The sequence below is a fragment of the Ovis canadensis genome, chromosome 1 (assembly GCF_042477335.2).
Source record: "Ovis canadensis isolate MfBH-ARS-UI-01 breed Bighorn chromosome 1, ARS-UI_OviCan_v2, whole genome shotgun sequence".
In the NCBI taxonomy this organism is placed as follows: domain Eukaryota; kingdom Metazoa; phylum Chordata; class Mammalia; order Artiodactyla; family Bovidae; genus Ovis; species Ovis canadensis.
Genome location: NC_091245.1, coordinates 70,255,102 through 70,276,135, shown reverse-complemented (window position 1 = coordinate 70,276,135; position 21,034 = coordinate 70,255,102). Strand labels below are relative to the sequence as shown.

The window sequence follows — 21,034 nt, the reverse complement described above, 5'->3', positions numbered from 1 at the left end:
GAAACTGTGTTTATTTTTTGGTGAAGTATGTGTGTACGTCCCTAAGACTGACTTGTGGATTATAAAAGACAAGAAGGCAGAGAAGCTAAAAAAGCACAAAAAATTGAAAGAAAAAAGAAAGTTAGACACCAGAATTAAACACAGTGGCTGCATAGATCAAACTTAGAAATGCTGCCCTAAGTTAATTTTCCTAAAGCATATCACTAACCTGTAGTGGAGGGGGATAAGAATAAACTACAACAAGTAATGAAATGATAGTAAGATGGGTTTTTGGAAGAAGCAATATACAAGATTTGGTTCATTCACTTCTGAAATTAAGTACAAGAGGCAAAATGTTACCAAACAACACTGACATTCAAGGCAAGGAGAAACATGTGGAAGAAAGCAGGAAAGATGAAAAAACTGGGAATGTCATCAAAAGTATATTTGCCTATTACTTTTTCTAGGAAAAGTAATATTTGCCTATTACTTCATCAGTGTAAGAATTCATCAGTTACATTGTTTTTTCAATGCTCCCAATCCTGCCTGTCTGACATCTCCTCCTCTGTTGCCAAATGCTCAAGCCTCCATTATTCTGAAAAGTGTTCTGAAGATTTACCATATCCTACTGGATTATAATCCCTCTCCCCTTTCCTCTTGTGCCAACCACATGAAGAGCGGTCAGCGTTTGCCGTGTCTAGTATCTATCTCTACAACTGTCTACTAGTTCAGTCCTTGCAATCGGGTCTCAATCATCATTCTATGTAAACTGATTCCTGGAAGGTCACCCACAACCACAATTGACCAAACCATAGTGTTTATTCAGTCCTTGTCTTTGTTCAGCAAAGGATAACTGCTTGATTTTTCAGGAAGAAAGAGTTACTACCTCTTTCTTGAACCTCAAACCTGGTTTGGATTCCTTGTCAGTGTTCTAAGGAACACTGGGCAGTGGAAAGGACACATATTTTGAAATCAAAATCCCAGATGTGACCTTGGACAAAGTGCTTGTCTTCCTAGTTTCCTTTTCTCTGGAAGTGGGGCACCATCACTGACCTCACTGAATCGTGAGGATCAAATGAAATAATGTAAAGAATCTAGCATGATTACACACAGCTGGTGGTCAAAAAATTTGTCTTCCCCCTTCTGTATTGCTCAAGCAGCCTTGGCATAGATGCAGCTCTGTTTCACTGCATTTAATACTCTCAACCAGGCCTCTCACTCATCTTAATAATGACTATAATTTCTCTTACCATTTGGTAGCTTCTAGTCCACCTTTTCAACTGCCTTAACCCTAAATCTTTTTTAATATGTTATCTAGGTTTGTCATAGCTTTCCTTCCAAGGAGCAAGTGCCTTTTAATTTTTGCAGCTGCAGTCACTGTCTGCAGTTATTTTGGAGCCCAAGAAGATAAAGTGTCACTGTTTTCTTTTCCCCCCATCTATTTGCCATGAAGTGATGGGAACAGATGCCATGATCTTTGTTTTTCAAATGTTGAGTTTTAAGCCGGCTTTTTCACTCTTCTTTGGCCTTCATCAAGAGGCTCTTTAGTTCCTCTTCACTTTCTGCCATTGGAATTGGTATCATTTGCATATCTGAGGTTGTTGATATTTCTCCTGGCAATCCTGATTCCAGCTTGTGATTCATTCAGCCTGGCATTTCGCATGATGTACTCTGCATAGAAGTTAGTAAGCAGGGTGACAGTATACACCCTCTACGTACTCCTTTCCCAGTTTTGAACCAGTCCATTGTTCTATGTCTGGTTCTAATTGTTGCTTCTTACTTGCATACATGTTTATCAGGAGGCAGATAAGGTGGTCTGGTATTCCTGTCTCTTTAATTTTCCAGTTTGTTGTGATCTACATAGTCAAAGGGATTTTCCTGGTGGCAAAGATGGTAAAATGTCTGCCTGCAATGTAGGAGACCTGGGTTCGATCCCTGGGTTGGGAAGATCCCTTGGAGAAGGAAATGGCAACCCACTCTAGTACTCTTACCTGGAAAATTCCATGGATGGAGGATCCTGGTAGGATACAGTCCATGAGACCGCAAAGAGTCAGACCCGACTGAGTGACTTCACTTGAGAGAGTCAAAGACTTTATTTAGTGTAGTCAACAAAGCAGAAGTAGATTTTTTTCTGGAATTCCCTTGCTTTTCCCATGATCCAACAGATGTTGGCAATTTGGTCTCTGGTTCCTTTGATCTTCTAAATCTAGCTTGAAGATTAGGAAGTTCTCAGTCCACTGTTGAAGCCTAGCTTGAAGGATTTCAAGCATAACCTTGCTGGCATGTGACATGGGTATAACTGTGTGGTAGTTTGAACATTCCTTGGCATTGCCTTTCTTTGGGATTGAAATGAAAACTAACCTTTTCCAATCCTGTGGCCACTGCTGAGTTTTCCAAATTTGCTGGCATATTGAATACATCACTGTTAACAGCATCACCGTTTAGGATTTGAAACAGCTCAGCTTGGAATTCCATCACCTCCACTAACTTTGTTTGTAGTAATGCTTCCTAAGGCCCACATGACTTCACACTCTAGGATGTCTGGCTCTAGGTGAGTGACCATAACCATCACAGTTATCTGGATCATTAAGACCTTTTTTGTACAGTTCTCCTGTGTATTCTTGCCACCTCTTTTTAATTTTTTCTGCTTCTGTCAGGTCCTTGCCAGTTCAGTCCTTTATTATGCCCATCTTTCATGAAATGTTCCCTTGGTCTCTCCAATTTTCTCAAACAGACCTCTAGTCTTTCCCATTCTAATGTTTTCCTCTATTTCTTTGCATTGTTCACTTAAGATTTTCTCATCTCTCCTTGCTATTCTCCAGAACTCTGCATTCAGTTGGGAGGTGTGTCTTTCCCTTTCTCGTTTGCCTTTAGCTTCTCTTCTATTTGTAAGGCCTCCCCAGACAGCTATTTCACCTTTCTGCATTTCTTTTCCTTGGGGATGGCTGTGGTCACAGCCTCCTGTACAGTGTTATGAACCTCTGTCCATAGCTCTTCAGGCACTCTGACTACCAGATCTAGTCCCCTGAATCTATTTGTCACCTCCACTGTATAATCAATCATAAGGGATTTGATTTAGGTCATACCTGAATGGTCTGGTCGTTTTCCCTACTTTCTTCAATTTAAGCCTGAATTTTGCAATAAGGAACTCATAATCTGAGCCACAGTCAGCAGACTGTATAGAGCTTCTCCATCTTTGGCTGCAAAGTACATAATCAGTCTGATTTTGGTACTGACTGTCTGGTGATGTCCATGTGTAGAGTCGTCTTTTAAAAATTTTTTTAAATTTATTTTTTAATTGAAGGATAATTGCTTTACACAGAGTCATCTCTTGTGTTGCTGGAAGAGGGTGTTTGCTATGACCAGTGTGTTCTCTTGGCATAACTCTGTTAGCCTTTGCCCTGCTTCATTTTACACAAACCTAGACAGTATATTAAAAAGCAGAGATATCATTTTGTTAATAAAGGTCTGTATAGTCAAAGCTATGGTTTTTCCAGCAGTCATGTATGGATGTGAGAGATGGACCACAGAGAAGGCTGAGTGCCAAAGAACTGATGCTTTTGCATTCTGGTGCTGGAGAAGCCTTTTAACAGTCCCTTGGACTGTAAGAAAATCAAACCAGTCAGTCCTGAAGGAAATCAACCTTGAATATTCACTGGAAGGACTGATGCTGAGGCTCCAATACTTTGGCCACCTGATGCGAAAAGCAAACTCACTGGAAAGGACCCTGATGCAGGGGAAGATTAAAGGCAGAAGGAGAAGGGGACAACAGAGGATGGGATGTTTGGATGGTATCACCAACTCAATGGACATGAGTTTGAGCAGACTCCAGGAGATGGTGAAGGACAGGGAAACCTGCCATGCTGCAGTCCATGGGGTTGCAAAAAGTCAGACATGACTTAACAACTGGACAATAACCACCACCTTAAATATGCCTGAATAGGAATAGTCTCAGTGTGTGGAGAACAGGTTAAATCAAATCTAATAACTCCTTCAATTAGTTCCTCATATTCTCTTCTCTAAAAGAACCAGTATCTTTCCCAGTTATCTGTCTTAATTTTGTGAAATCATGTTTGTCCCCCCTTTATCTCCATTGCTAAACTTTGTATCTGGAGCTCATCTGTGTCTCTCGTTTCATTTTCACTGTAATCATTTTATTCACTGACTCAGTGTTCTTTGGTTAACTAGGCTGTTACTACTTGAGAAAATCAATTTCATAAATGCTGTGGGCAAGAACCAGAATGCAAGGGATCAATGAAAAGCACTGGAACCACTGACAGCAGACTAGCTCCTTTAAGAAGTTCGGAAGTGAAAGGACGATAGTCTGGGAAGCTCAGCAAGGTTATGGAGAAAGGATAGGTATTTATTTTTTCTTTTCTGTTTTTTAAACTTTAAAAAATGAATAAGCAGTTGTAGGCAGAAGGGAAGCACTTGAGAGGCAGGAAGGAAAGAGTCAACCAAAAGTCAGAAATGATTGCTTCCTAATAATTCATTCTTTTATTCACCGTTTAGGTATTTATTTTAAATCTGTGATGCTGAAGTGCAGGGCATGTAATGGTGCATAAAATCAGACATAGAACCTGCCCCTAAAATCTTCAAGTTTTTTTTTTTTTTTTTTGGCTGTGCATGTAGGATATCAGTTCCCTGACCAGGGATCTAACTCACACATCCCCTGCATTGGAAGTGGGGAGTCTTAATACTGGACTGCCAGTGAAGTCCTAAAATCTTCAAGTTGAGTGAGACAGATATTAATCAAGTAATCATACAATTCAATATAAAACTGAAAACAGGGCAAGTGCTATGAAAGATAAGTTCATGGTGTTATGGCCCATTATAAAGTGTTTTGATCTACTCAGGGAAGTCCAGGAAACGTTTTTTTGAGGAAGGAACACTTCTTCAAGTTCTGAGAGATGAGGGGGAATTAACCAAAGGAATAGGAGTGGGAAGAACATTCTGGATAAAGGGAACCACCTGGGTCCTATGGCGAGAGGAAAGATGATGAGAGGGGCTGGAGTGGCAGGAATGAGGAGAACAAGGCAGGGTGGTGTAAGCTGAGGCTGAGCCACAGTGAGATCAAGTGGAAGCCTTGGAGGGGCTGGTGTTAGGTGGAAGACAGGATAGATGCGACTCCAGTAAGACTGATCTTCCTAAAGCACTGGCTTCAGGAAGGTACTCTCTACTCAAAACTTCAGTGACTTTCACTGTCCATTAAAATAAGTTTCCTTGCCGTTAAAGGTTCTATCTCTACAATACACCTAACTTTCCAACCACTCTTTCCAGTTCTCTTCTCTGCTATTTTCATTATACAGGTACTTCCTAGAATGCTCTCAACCTTTCATCTCTATTTCTTGAAACCCTTTCTCTTTTTGGGGCCCATCAAAAATCCCACTTCTGTGAAATCTTTTTTGATCTTCCTAGTAGAGCTATTTTGCTTCTTTGAAGTCCCACGAGTCTATGTTTCTTTCTTGCCTGTCGTTACCTGTGAACATACAGTTCTCCCCCTTTCCTCAGCAGTCTTGGAGGGCAGGGTCTTTGTCTCTGTTTAATCTGTATTCCTCACAATCTTACTGACAGCAGCTGTTCAATAAACATTTTAAAGTCATATTTCTAACATTTGAAAACATTTCCATTATTGTGTAGACGCCAGCCTCTACACAGATTCACAGTTCTGATGCTGTAGCAAAGTGTGAGTCTCATCCTTCCTGGTATAATGTGGGCCCTTCTTATGCTGGTTTTTATGGCACGATATTAAAAACATGAAAAAAAAAAAAGTCCTAACAAACTCTTTAGACTAAAAATCAGGGCAACAGGTAAGGTAGCTTATCAATCCTTTAGCTAACAATCAGATGGTACTATCTGAGATGAAACACAGATACCTAGTTCAAAGAAGTTCTATCAATGAATGGTTGGGATCTTTTCATCAATGAAAGCGGGGGTGGGGAAAGGCATTATTCTATTCTATTCTAAAATGTCCGTAAATGTGATCTGAACAAAGAATCGGAAACAATTTGAAATTTAAAAAATCAACTTACACATTCTACTTTGCTCTTCACCACCTTTAGTATAATGCTGAGGTACTAAATCACTTCACTGTTCCCTTTAGCATCCAGAGCAGCTTCCTCATCTTTGATGTGGAAAGCAGTATAATGTCAGCAAGGTCTACAGTAGACAGAGACTAAAGGAATCTTGGGGGTATTCATCCCATTTACTTAAATGAGCACTCTGTAATCTTTCCACAGAAGGAACGGCTAGCAGTATTAATGTTTTTCTTGCCAAGCTTAAGGACTAAGATACCGAACAAAGCAATAACACCTGGACAGTGTCGCCATAACTCTCAGCAGTTACACTGTTTCCTATGCTAAAATAATCATCTTGTCTCTTTCAGTAGCCTTTGACATACTGCATTAAAACAGTTTCTGCTTATAAGATGTCATAGTTGAATTCACACTGCCAAGTTAATTTAACCAGGATTTAGTCCCCCTCTTATTACTAACAAGACCAAAAAAATGCACAATGAAGTTAAGAAACTTGTGCAAGGCTGAACTGCTAATGCAAGGGAAAAATTAAGATATAATCCAGAATGAGACTGAACTTAGGATTTTTAAGAACCCTTGCATAGATAAAGGTGGTCTTTGGGGTGAGGGAATTACATTTACAAAAATATAATACTTAATAATAATTTACATAAATTTCATTTTATCCAAGGCACAAATCTAAAGTCTCATAATTTGAAAAACCAAGAGGCATGTGAGGCTATTACTGTTACTGAGGCTATTACTGAGGCTATTACTTCTGAAAGAAGAGCATACCATGAAGAAGTATATTATTATGAACTTTCTATTTCAGAACTACTATCTAGAAAACTGAGATAAAAACTTTGTTATAAAAGACCATGATAGCCAAATAAAATAAAATGTTTTTCTTCTAACAGATGGTTTATGTCCTGATATGTTTGCATTTAATGCTTTGGGATTACCTATTAATAAGGAAGCAGGGATGCTTTCCATTGATATTTCTAATTCAAAAGAAACAAGTTCTTTGTAGCTCACTTAGTAGTGATATATTACACGTTGGTTTGCTTAAAGGGCTGGGCTATTGTGAGTATAACTTTATATCTAAATCCTGTTTGTGACAGCTCTATAGAGCAGCTTTGGTGTTAGAAAAACTTCTCTTCATAATTATTGCTATGAAACAATTCTCTCAGAATAGTGGCTACAACTTTTTCAGTGCTCTAAGACAGAAATGGAACCAACCAGCAGTGTCCACAATGATGATCACACTCTTACAGTACAGAACCCTAAGGCTTGGGATAACAGTGCCCTTAATTAAGCCTCATGCTTCCTGGCCTCCCCTGGCTACGCTCTCAGTGCACTCAGTCAGGCTGTGAAGATGTCAGGAGCAGGTAGGGAGGGAGGCTGACTTCTCAAGTTGAGGTGTGACTGGTAAGGGCCAAGTGCTGCCTGCTACCAGCTGTCCCCACTGCTGCTACTGTGCTGCTTGGGAAGGGGAGGCTGTGGAGACATCTTTTTGCTGAAGACCCTTGGTGACTTTAATATGTATTCTGGCCCAAGGTTGGGGACTCTTACCTACTTATGGATTAAAAACCCAACATTATAAAATTGCCAAAAATTTGAGGACTTCTGAGGGAAAAAAAAAAATTCAGTGAAGAAAGTAGGCTTTGGTTAAAAATGTAAAGAAGTACTATTTTTCCTTTAGAAAGTATCTGGGTTCCCACACAGCCTGGTGGCTGAGGATAAAGTTACTTCAATTAAAAAATATTGTATTTTTCTTATAAGTCAGCCATATGTATAGGGGGCTTAGGAATAATCTAGTTATTATTTAATACTCAGTAAATAGGTACTTTACTTAAACTTCACAATGATGTGTGTGTGAAGGGGCTCATTTTGCATATGCAGTAGAAATTCCCAGAACATAAAAAATTGATGTTACAGGTCCATGAAGGTCTAAATTTAATCAGAACAAGCATATTTAAAATTTGAAAAACTACAAACATAAGCCTGGTGGGGCTACTGGGTATGAGGCAGTTTAATCTATGGAGTCTTCACAAAGTGCCCATGGAAATTTAAAACAGTGCACTTATTGTGGAAGACAGTCTGGCAGTTCCTCAGATAAATACAGAGTTATGACATGACCCATTAATTCCACTGAGAGAATCAAAAACTTATGTTCTCACAAAAACTTATACACAAATGTTCCTAAGAACCAAAGAATGGAAATAACCCAGAGGTCCATTAACTGATAAACGGATAAATAAAATGTGGTATATCCATACAATGGAATATTACTCAGCCATAAAAAGGAACGGAGTGCTATTACATGCTGCAACATGAAGTGAACCCAGAATACACTGAGAGAGAAGCCAGACACAAAAGCCACATATTACATGATTCTATCCATATGAAATGTTCAGAACAGGTATATCCAGAGAGACAGCAAGTAGACTAGATTGCCAGGGGATGGAGGAAGGGAAAACTGGGACTAAGGTAATGGATATGAAGATAATTCTGGGGATGATGAAGTGTTCTGGAATGAGACAGTGGTGACAGTTGCTGTATACTCACAGCACACTGCTGTATACTCACACTCACTCACAAAACAGTGAGTATACTAAAAACCAGGGAACTGTACATTTTAAAATAGTGCATTTTGTTATATGAATTATATCTCAATAAAATTCAGTTAAATATAAAATCTGTAATTATAAGGAAACAAAATTATTTCAGTGATCTGCTATTGTGGTCTCAAATACTGAGAACTAAATTGGGAATATTGAGAAAGGCTTTGGAATACTTCTGAGAACCAATAAATTTCTAAGGAACCATATCTTCATTTTTCATGGTGTGCTCACAAATTTCTCTAAGGAAATTAGTGATGGGCGCACTATAAAAAACAATCTGCTGAAGCAAAAAGCTGTAGTCACATCTTTCTGTTCATGCCTAGTACCCTAGGGAAGTGGCTCTCCTGAGTGTCTATCTGTATGATGGTTACCTAAAGTGGCTGCCCACGTCCAGTGAAGGCTTTTGTTTAGTGATCATGGTCAAGTTGAGCTTATTTAAATACCATTTCCCAGGACTTACATGCTACTCCCAGAACGACGGGAATACTCAAAGCTTTTAGGGGGAATAAACTATTGCGTGGTCTCTGTCTAGGAAGTGGGCCACAGTTCACTGGAAACAGACAGTTCAGATAAATAAAATGAAAGCAGACATTTTTGGAGATGATCTTGAAAGCTTTCCATTAGAGAACATCAAGGGCATAAAACTAGGAATAGCATATATCCATGTTAGACTACCACAAGTCACTTTCTACCCTCCATTCTTTCTAAGCAGTACAACGCAACTAAGTATTTACTTACTTCTTCCTTCATTAGATAACCAAATCATTCCCATGGAACACAATAACACCTCTCTCTAGCTATCCACTAAGAGACATTTGACTCCTATGCTACAGTTAGCTATAGATTATCACATTACATAAGCAGTGGTCTTTCTACAAAGGTTCCACATTAAACTCTGGTGAAAAAATGACATTTTAGATACAAGAAGTTACTGAAGAAACAGATTACCACTTCTGGCACAAGTGCTGCACATAAAGGAATTCAAGCCAATCGATTTGTTTCTTCATAGCCTCCTATGCTGTTTCTTTTTGGCTGCCAGACTTGGTCTGGACTGTTCTCTAGATTTCTCAGCTTTCCTAACATTTGCATGTTACAGGTTCAAGTATAATGACAGAGGTCAAAGAAGACTTGGGAGGACTAAGACCAAAGGGAAGAGAGGAAGGAGGAAAAGGACTGAGCTGAGGGGGTGTGTCCTACAGCTATAAAATCTCAAAAAGCAGTCAAAATCTTCTTAAGGAAACTACTCTGAAAACCATGACCATGATAAACAGTGATTCTTCAGTTTCTGTTTCCCTATACTGAGGACAGATGAGAATATGAGGAATATAAAAACCAATATATGCTACACTATGAGAAGGCATCAGAAAACGAGCACACTTTAGTGTAATTTATTGTGCTGCCTCAGATAGTAAAGAGTCTGCCTGCAGTGTGGGAGACCCAGGTTTGATCCCTGGGTTGGGAAGATACCCTGGAGAAGGAAATGGCACCCCACTCCAGAATTCTTGCCTGGAAAATCCTATGGATGGAGGAGCCTGGCATGCTACAGTCCATGGGGTCACAAAGAGTCTGACATGACTGAGCGACTTCACTTATTGTGCTTTCTAATCTGATGTATAAACAACACTGAAATATACAAATACATTAACAAGTTTTACACAATAGCACATTTAGGTACTAAAACATTTACAAGTAAGTAAGTAAAGTCACTCAGTCATGTTTGACACTTTGTGACCCCGTGGACTGCAGCCCACCAGGCTCCTCAGTCCATGGGATTCTCCAGGCAAGAATACTGGAGTGGGTTGCCATTTCCTTCTCCAAGGGATCTTCCTGACCCAGGGATCGAACCCGGGTCTCCCGCAGTGGAGGCAGACGCTTTAACCTCTGAGCCACCAGGGAGACGATATACTTACATACATTTTTATGAAAATCATGCATCAGGACTGTGGAAAGAGCCTAATATCTTTACTAGAGCATACTGATGTGAGAAAATCAGATTCACCTTCATATTATTCAACATATAATCTGTAATCATAAAGTACTATTGAAATTCAACAAAGACAAAGCTATTATAGCTAAGAGCTTAAGCAACAACACCAACTACTGGGTTACTTTATTGCAATTCTAATCAGTTATTTAAAAAAATATTAGTGTTAATCATGACTGTAAGTTCTTCAATGTGTAAGGAGTTCTTGAGAACTTTGTTAATTATAACATGTATTAAATAAAAATGTGAGTAGCAAAGGCATATTAATTCCTTCATTGTTAAGTAAATGTATATTGCTCCAGTGTTCTTGCCTGGAGGATCCCAGGGACGGGGGAACCTGGTGGGCTGCTGTCTAGGGGGTCGCACCAAGTCAGACACGACTGAGGCAACTTAGCAGCAGCAGCAGCTTAAGCTTTAAAAGGTTTTTCGGTGTGCTTTTGGTAATGGTTTAGGTTTGAATACATAGTATAAATATCAATAAATGTTGCAGTCATACTGGCCATTCCATTTCTCACTATGGAATTAGTGACAAATCTAAATGAACAGAGTACCAATTGATCAAGAATATCAATTTGATTTCATCAACTTCTTTGAGATTATATGGGTATAAAATTCCCATCAGTGCACACTGATAAAGTACACATTGTGATTCAAATTTTTAAAATGTTAATGTTTGTGAAAGTTCAAGGGAAGTTACCAGGAAAAGACGGTTTGCTACAGACACACCTTATTTATTCTTAATAGATGTGAAAATTCAGGACCCAGTTTTCTTGTCTGAACTATCATGTTTTGCTTAAAATGCTGATTTTCCCTTCTATCAAGAGTTAGATTTGAGCCATTTACTAATTACATGTGTATAGGTATCCTTTTCTAAGTGCTTCGCATGAGGAATTTTGAAAACAGCTTTCATACATTAAACTAATGCTGAAATAATAAAAATTTGCAATATTCACAAAGAATAGTACCATTGTTATAATAATACTAAACATATTATCTTACTATATTCATCTTCAGTGTCTACAACTACCATTCAGGACCTCCTTCCTAGCTATTAAGATTTCTAAGAAGTTCACTTCTTAATATGAATTTCAGAAATGTCTACAATGACTTTAAAAATTCCATTGGCAATTTGAGAGTAGATGCAAAGATTTTCTGAATCATAGGATAATTAAATGAATAAAAGGTAAATCCCATGTATGCCTATGCTCAATCTTAGCGGCAATAAATTAAAAGACTGAATGATGAGTTACTATTTTACAAATATGTGTTTACCTTCTTTCTTTTTATATGTACATGCCTCCTGGAATGTGTGAAGTCTCCATATTTCCCCTGGATTTAAGGTTGTTTATCTAATGCTAGCCCTCACACCTGCTTTTTCTTTCCCCAGTGACAATAATGTCTTCCCAAAAAAGTAACTGTGGGGCTTCCCTGGTGATTCAGTGGTATACAATCCACCTGCCAATGCACGAGACGTGGGTTCAATTCCTGATCCAGGAAGATCCCATATGCCACAGAGCAACTAAGCCCGAGTGTCACAACTACTAAGCCTGTACAATAAGAGAAGCCACTGCAATGAAAAGCCTACACGCTGCAACTAGAGAGTAGCCCGTCTGCCACAACTAGAGAAAAGCCTGCTGCAACAAATGCCCAGCACAGCCAAAAATAAATAAAAGGTGGCTCAGACGGTAAAGAGTCTGCCTGCAATGCGGGAGACCCGGGTTCGATCCCTGGGTTGGGAAGATCTCCTGGAGAAGGAAATGGCACCCCACTCCAGTACTCTTGCCTGGAAAATCCCACGGACGGAGGAGCCTGGTAGGCTCAGTCCATGGGGTCGCAAAGAGTCAGACATGACTGAGCGACTTCACTTCACTATGTATAAAAAAAGTGTGAACTGGAAGTGGGAGGAAAGAAGAGTGCAAATATATATTAAAGTATAATTATACTTTACAGAAGCCAGTGGGATGAGTTTTAATATGATGGCTGTGTATTTTCATTTTACTCCCATCTCATATGGTAATATTTACTGTAAAATGATGATGAAAGGACAGGCTAAGAAGAAAAAGGGCTATCAACTGAGCCATAGATTCCCTAGGGGGCAGAAATATGAAAAGCTAAAGGGAATTTGCTGAGAAATGAGGAAGTAAGAAATAAAGCAGTATGGGGACAGAAGTCTTAAGAGAACAAATGACGAAAAAATAAAGAGATTCAGTTATGGAAGATAAAGAATGTTCAAGAGGGCCTATAGCAAAAGTTATGAGAAAATTATCAGAAAACAAGATTTGAACGGCGAAAACAAGACTTGAAAGGCAAAAACAAAGAAGTACCAGCTAACTTCGTGTCTACAAGTGACTAAAGATTTTAAAAGAAGCCAAAAGGGCCCTAACTGGAAAGGTTTTTAGTTGTTAAGGGCTCAAAAGTACCAAAGACTAGAGAAAGATGGGTAGATCTAACTAACTGCAGGGCTTAGGGAGGAATGAAAGAGAATTCAAGGTGAATGACAAAAGCAAAGTGTTCACCGCTACAACCTTCAGCTAGACTGCATAATGTGAAATATGCACCTTAAGATGTGCACAGTTTTGTTTCTTCAATTAAATTACTATTTTCATGGGTCAGTGACCCTTGAAATCCCTACACTAAATCCAAAGCGAGAGAAGGCAAATAGTATTAATACATAAAAGAACTAGCAAAGCTTTTAGTGTTTTGGGCAACGTGGGTGCTTCTATTAAAATAAAATTACTTTTATATGAAATAATCATATGAAGTTTCGATGGCAGTTTTAAAATTTCATTTTCCATATTATTTTTTGTTCCTTGTTATACATTTTGGAGAAGATCTGGCAAGAGTCTGATACAAAAAGTAGGATCTAACGTGCATCCTCAGTAAGCAGCTGCTCATTAAGATAATACTTCCAGTCACTGGCTTAGAAAGCAAGATTCTGAGATTACTTCTAAGCCTTGGGCCTCTGACTTGTCAACCAAAAAAGTTACTTCCCCTTTAGTGTAATGAATTGCAGAAGTACAGTTGAACAGTTATCTATGAGGGTTTATTAGCAGGCATAGGATATGGTGGGTGAGCAGAGATACTGATTTTTTTTTGCCAGTGAGCAAAATATTTACAAATTTCATAAAATGGAAAGAACTTTCTAAAAAATTAATAAGATCTGTTTCACAAATTACCAATTCAACTGGAACATTGAATAGTAAAAATGACAAAAGATTTGTTCTTATGGTTGATAAAAAATTTATGTCAGGGCATTCAAGTAAAGTTATTTTCTGTGTTCTGATTTAATGAATCATGTGAGTTGTATCTCGTTGGGCAACACAGATGCTGGCTCAGTGAAGCCTACTCTAATGCCTCCCAGCACAGTCTTCCTTGGGACAGTGAAGCCAGAATAATATGTCAGACTAAAGTAATATCAAAGAAAGAAATGTAGGGCTGAAGATGCTATGAGGCTGGCTCATAACACTTCTTGACCTGTGAGTGTCCAGTAAGTATTCAATGTCCTATGGGCTTCAATGACCTAACAAGTAGCAAGTAATAACAGTAATGCAGTAATGAATGGTCTTCAAAAGAAGACTTTTGCAATTCAAGCTGAAAAACACTACACTTACTAGATGGTTTTAACTCTACTGAAAGACAGCCTTAGAAACCACTAGTGATTTCTTAAAAGGTGAACGAGTATTAAATGTTTTATATGTGCTTGTGTAGTATCTACTTTAGTTCCTTTAAATCTGTTTGATTTTACATTAATTTTGAAAACAAAACTTTTCTGATGGTATTAATAATAAGAATGGTGATGAAAAATGAAATAGCATTAGTTATACTGGTAAAAATATAGATGTAAAATAATGAGGCCATTTAACATTAATAAAATAAATGCACTGTTAAAAATGAAATTAACGGACTAGCCTGAGTATATCCCACATGGGGGTGTTTTTTTCTTTCAAGTGATTACAAATAATATTTGAGAAAAAAAAAATGCCCTGAGAATAAAAGATAGTAAAACATATAAAGAGAATGACAACAGCTTATCAAAATACAGCGTATCACTTTACATGAAAGTTATTCTATCATAAGGAAAACTGGTGCAAAATAAAGGTATATTTCCCAAAGAAGTTTAGAGAACTAATGAATTAACTGTTTTTCCCTAGTCAAATTCTTCATATTTAGTATTTAGACTTAAAAATCTGAAAGAGTACTTACATTGACAGCAACACCAAAGCAATTAAGGTCCACTCTGCAGGTTTATGTATAATATTTCTATTTGTTAACCTGAAAGACAGGTAAAATTTACCAAAAGATTGTTACAGTTAAATACATAAACTTTCTATTTTTAGATAAACTCAGTTTTATGATATCATGTGTTAAAGGACACTTTTTAAATCCTTGTTATATTTGATGGAAAAGAGTCAACAGTATAATAATGTAGCTTGATATTCAGAAGGAAGTGTTCTAGCCTCACATTTTTATAACAATACCACTGTTAGACAAGATGGGGATATAGGAACAATATGGGGAACTAAACTGAATGGTTTATTAAAACACACAAACACAGACACGCCTCCTAACCGTATCTTTTGTTTTTCCCTAATCAAATGTTTTATTAAAACTGACAAGATAAGCAATTTCTGATTTTAATTCAGCTTTTGCTAGGTTGGCAGCAGGCAATTAAGGAATGTCATAATCCATAATTTTCAGAAGTCAGGGTTGACTTGACACATTTTAAGACTAGGTATCTTTATTCAAGAAAAGTTTTAAAAAAATCAGAAGTAAAATCTATCACTTAGCAGTTGATGATAATGAAGTACACTGTAGTCATCTTATTTCTCAGAAAACATTTAGAAGGATCACTCTAAATGAAAAAATGATATAAGCTGATAAAAAGCAGCCAAAAATATCTGATAAAGGATTGTTATCCAAAATATCAAAGAAATCTTAAAACTTAACAATGAGAAAACAAAATGCCCAATTAAAAAATGGGTCCAAGACCTCAAGAGACACTTCATTAACAAACCTGTACAGGGACTTCCCTGGTGGCGCAATGAAATGAGAATCTGCCTAATGATGCATGGGACACGGGTTTGATCCCTGGTCCGAGAAGATTCCATATGCTGTGGGGCAACTAAGCCCGTGTGCCCCAACTACTAAGCCTGAGCTCTAAACCCGAGAGCCACAACTGCTGAGTCCTGTGCCGCAACTAGTGAAGCCCGTGTGACTAGAGCCTGTGCTCCCTCCATGGTAAGACCCAGCACAGCCAAAAATAGCTAACTAAATAAAATTTTATATATACATATATATACATATATATATATATATATATATATATATATATATATATATAAAGAAGATACATGGGGTCTTGGGTGTGAAGCACAAGACGGAGGGGAAACATGTTTACTTATGGCTGATTCATGTTGTTTTACGGCAGAAACCAACACAATAGTGTAAAGCAATTATCCTCTAATTAAAAATAAAATTTAAAAAAAGGCAAATAAGCATATGAAAAGATGCTCTATATCATATGTCATCAGGGAGGTGGAAATTAAAACAATGAGATACACTACACTTTTAGAACTGCCAAAATCCTGATAATCAACAAAATCAAATGCTGGCAAGGATGTTAAGTAAGAACTCTCATTGCTGGTGGGAAAAAAATGGCACAGCAACTTTGGATGACAATCTACTATTTCTTGAAAACTAAACATACTCCCACCATACAATCCACCAATCAAACTCCTTGGTATCTCTTTACCCAAATGAGTTGAAAACTTAATGTCTACACAAAAATCTGCACACAGATGTCTACAGCAGCTCTATTTATATAACTGTGAAAACTGGGAAGCAACCCAATATCTTTCAGTAGGTAAACTGATAAACTGTGGTACATCCAGACCCTAGAATATTATTCATCCCTAAAAAGAAATGAGCTATGAAGACATGGATTTATTTCAAATGCATATAAGTGAAAACAGTCAGTCTGAAAAGGCTACAGACTGTATGATTCCAAGTGTACAACATTCTAGAAAAAGTAAAATGGAGATATTAATAAGAAGGGAGTAGTGCCAGGAACTGTGGGGCAAGGGGGGATAGATGAATAGGTAGAACACGGAGGATGTTTAGGCCAGTGAAAATACCCTATGATACTATAATAGTGGATAGACGTCATTCAATATTTGTCCAAACCCATAGAACGCACAACACCAAGAATGAACCATAGACTCGGACTTATGATGATGTCATTGATATAGGTGCATCAATTCTAGCAAATGTATGACTCTGGGGGCAGATGGTTTTAATGGGGAAGGCCACACACGTGGGGACAGGGGATGTAAGTAAATGCACCCTTCTCTCAATTTTGCTATGAACCTAAAACTGATTTTAGGGGAAAAAAAAAAACAGCCAATAAATTAACCTGAGGAGGCAATTTACAGGGAGGAAAGCGGAATGGCCAGTAAACATCTGAAAAGGAGCTCAATCTCATCATTAAGCTGAGAAATTAATATAAAAACAGTAATTCACTCCATTACTTTGGCAAAAATAAAAGATTAACAATACTAAGGGCTTTTAAGGACACGCAGAAATTTTACTTTTAAACATGCTGTTGATGTGAGCAATCAATTTAGCAATACCTAATGCTGTGAAAGTGCTGCACTCAATATGCCAGCAAATTTGGAAAACTCAGCAGTGACCACAGGGCTGGAAAAGGTCAGTTTTCATTCCAATCCCAAAGAAAGGCAATGCCAAAGAATGCTCAAACTACCGCACAATTGCACTCATCTCACATGCTAGTAAAGTAATGCTCAAAATTCTCCAAGCCAGGCTTCAGCAATACATGAACCGTGAACTCCCTGATGTTCAAGATGGTTTTAGAAAAGGCAGAGGAACCAGAGATCAAATTGCCAACATCCGCTGGATCATGGAAAAAGCAAGAGAGTTTCAGAAAAACATCTATTTCTGCTTTATTGACTATGCCAAAGCCTTTGACTGTGTGGATCACAATAAACTACGGAAAATTCTGAAAGAGATGGGAATACCAGACCACCTAACCTGCCTCTTAAAAAATCTGTATGCGGGTCAGGAAGCAACAGTTCGAACTGGACATGGAACAACAGACTGGTTCCAAATAGGAAAAGGAGTACGTCAAGGCTGTATATTGTCACCCTGCTTATTTAACTTATATGCAGAGTACATCATGAGAAACGCTGGACTGGAAGAAGCACAAGCTGGAATCAAGATTGCCGGGAGAAATACCAGTAACTTCAGATATGCAGATGACACCACCCTTATGGAAGAAACTGAAGAGGAACTAAAAAGCCTCTTGATGAAAGTGAAAGAGGAAAGCGAAAAAGTTGGCTTAAAGCTCAACATTCAGAAAACGAAGATCATGGCATCTGGTCCCATCACTTCATGGGAAATAGATGTGGAAACAGTGGCAGACTTTATTTTCTGGGGCTCCAAAATCACTGCAGATGGTGATTGCAGCCATGAAATTAAAAGAGGCTTACTCCTTGGAACAAAAGTTATGACCAACCTAAATAGTATATTCAAAAGCAGAGATATTACTTTGCCGACTGAGGTCCGTTTAGTCAAGGCTATGGTTTTTTCTGTGGTCATGTATGGATGTGAGAGTTGGACTGTGAAGAAGGCTGAGCACTGAAGAATTGATGCTTTTGAACTGTGGTGTTGGAGAAGACTCTTGAGTGTCCCTTGGACTGCAAGGAGATCCAACCAGTCCATTCTGAAGGAGATCAATCCTGGGATTTCTTTGGAAGGAATGATGCTAAAGCTGAAACTCCAGTATTTTGGACACCTCATGTGAAGAGTTGACTCATTGGAAAAGACTCTGATACTGGGAGGGATTGGGGGCAGGAGGAGAAGGGGACGACAGAGGATGAGATGGCTGGATGGCATCACTGACTCAATGGACGTGAGTCTGAGTGAACTTTGGGAGTTGGTGATGGACAGGGAGGCCTGGCATGCTGCGATTCATGGGGTTGCGAAGAGTCGGACACGACTGAGTGACTGAACTGAATTGAATAAAACTAAAACTGAATAACTTCTCAATATAAACCTTAAACTCTCACTATGCATAAGGAAATGTACATGAAGATATTTGATGTGACACGGCTTATAACAGAAACATAATTGTGACATTTTTATAGAATATTAAATAGTTGTTAAAATGAAGGAACTAAACTTACACATTTTGCTCATCGTAATTTGAATTAAACACAGCAAGTATGGAATGACATTATACAAATCAAGAACAGATTCTCATATTTATGGACATAAATATATGTACTGAAAGTATAAAATGAAGACTGGAAAGATACATATGAAATTCAGAGTATTGATGGCTCCTGGGGAGCAAAGGAGAATGGGCTGGGGAAAAGGACAAAGAGGACTTCATGTCTTAGGTCTTTGGAACTGGTGATTCCACCCGTCTGAAGTTTTCTTACATCACTTTTGCAGTAGGGTCTATTTGGGCTATACCATTAGCAGGTGTAACTCTCTCTACCTCCCAGCCCCACACTCTTAGCTTCCCTTTCTGTTATATATTTTACTTTATCCTCATACCACTTCTCACCTTCTAACGTATAATTATTGTTTATTATCTGTTTTACCTTGACTGAGGGCAGGAATATTTGTGTTCTTCACATATTTAATCCAAATGCCCAGAACAAATGCCTGACAGAAGAGGTTCAATTAATTTTTTGAATAAATTAACCTATACTTATTTTATTTAAAATGTATGCCAATCAAACCTTATAAAATATTAAAATCTATTAATTTTGAGTGAATAAGCATATCTTTGTTATATTAACTTAATTTTTTCCCATAATTAAAATGTCTCCACAAAGTCTACTTGATATAAAAAGCAAGTACAGGGACTCCCTTGGTGGTCCACAGGGTAACATTCCACACTCCCAATGAAGGGGGCTAGATTCAATCCCTGGTCAGGGAACTAGATCCCACATGATACAATTAAAGATTCCACATGCTGCAACTAAAAAAAAAATTCTGCACAGTGCAACTAAGACCTGGCTCGGCCAAATAAGTAAATATTAAAGGGAAAAAAAGCAAGAACAGTGGTTGAAGAGTCTGACAGATATGGTTTCAATATTCAGATCTGTTTTACCTTGGACATGTTCAGTGATTGTAAAACTTTTTTCTTAATTTAGTAAATTGGGGACAATAGTACTATCTACCTCATAGGGTTCTTGTGAGGATTAAATGTACAAAAGATATCCATGTTGCCAAATTCAATGGACATTTCTCAGTTCTCACCTTAATCTACAAGAAGCATTTGACATGGCTGATCACTCCTTTCTCCTTAGGAGGCACTCTTCATCTGGTTTCTGCTTGCCTGATTCCCCTTCCTCTCCCTGGCATGCCTTCAGAGACCTTTTAATTTTGGAGAAGGAAATGGCAACCCACTCCAGTGTTCTTGCCTGGAGAATCCCAGGGACGGTGGAGCCTGTTGGGCTGCCGTCTATGGGGTCGCATAGAGTCGGACATGACTGAAGCAATGTAGCAGCAGCAGCATCAGGGCCTCTGCTCTTGGGTCACTCCTCACTTCTATATATGCCCATTCCCTTGGTGGTGACATCCAACATCACAGTTTTAAATATTAGATAACTACCTGCTCACAAATCTCAAATTTATTATCTCTAGCCTAGACCTCTTCCTTGAATTCCAGACTTAGACTAGTGATTTACCTTCATTTCCACTTGAATGTCTAACAGGCATCTCAAAATTTTAGTATAGCCAAAACTGAGCTCCTTATTTCCTCTCCAAACTGGGTTTTCTTGCAGGGATCTCCACCTAAGTAAATGGCTACGCAGTCCTTCAGAATCCATCCAGTTGCTCATGCCCAAATTTTTGACTCTCCTCATATCCCATGTCAAAATCGGTCTTCAAATTCTGATGGTTCTATTTTCAAAATTAAATCTGATCACTTATTACTTCCACTTATTACTTATTAATCTATGCCTAGATTACAGAAACAGCATCTTAAATAGTCTTCCTGCCTCTGACCATCTACTATAATTATCAAGTCAGCAGCCAGAGCGATACTGCCACAATATGTCAGATCATGTCAGCTTTCTATTCAGAATCCACAAACTGCTCTCCGTATCACTTGGAGTAAAAGTCAAAGAATGACCATGGTTCCAAGGATTATATAACTATACTACAGCCAACCCCTGCCCTTTACTTCTCTAACCATATCTCTTTGTATTGTTGCCTCGCTCATTTCTCCAGCCTCACCAGCATCCTTAATATTCTGTGAATATACTTGGCCTTCTTCTGCCTCAGGGCATTTTTACCTGTTGTTCTCCTGTCTGATATATTTTCACCAATAGCAACATGGCTTGTTCCCTTAACAACCTTGAGGTCTTTATACAAATAGGATCTTCTTAATGAGGTCTTCC

At 38.3% G+C, this 21,034-nt stretch overlaps 1 protein-coding gene across 9 annotated transcripts in view; it reads right to left on the bottom strand.

Annotated features, from left to right (window-relative positions):
- The window catches only part of RPAP2 (RNA polymerase II associated protein 2), a 113,558-nt gene that overhangs the window by 47,403 nt on the left and 45,121 nt on the right, over window positions 1–21,034 (bottom strand). For all 9 annotated transcript variants that reach the window (XR_011258440.1, XR_011258443.1, XR_011258452.1 and 6 more), the window contains one exon: window positions 14,805–14,873. Coding sequence is in view for 4 of the 9 variants with exons in the window: in XM_069597829.1 (XP_069453930.1) it covers window positions 14,805–14,873 (69 nt within the window). In the remaining 5 variants the exon portion in view is untranslated. The remainder of the gene's footprint in view (window positions 1–14,804; window positions 14,874–21,034) is intronic.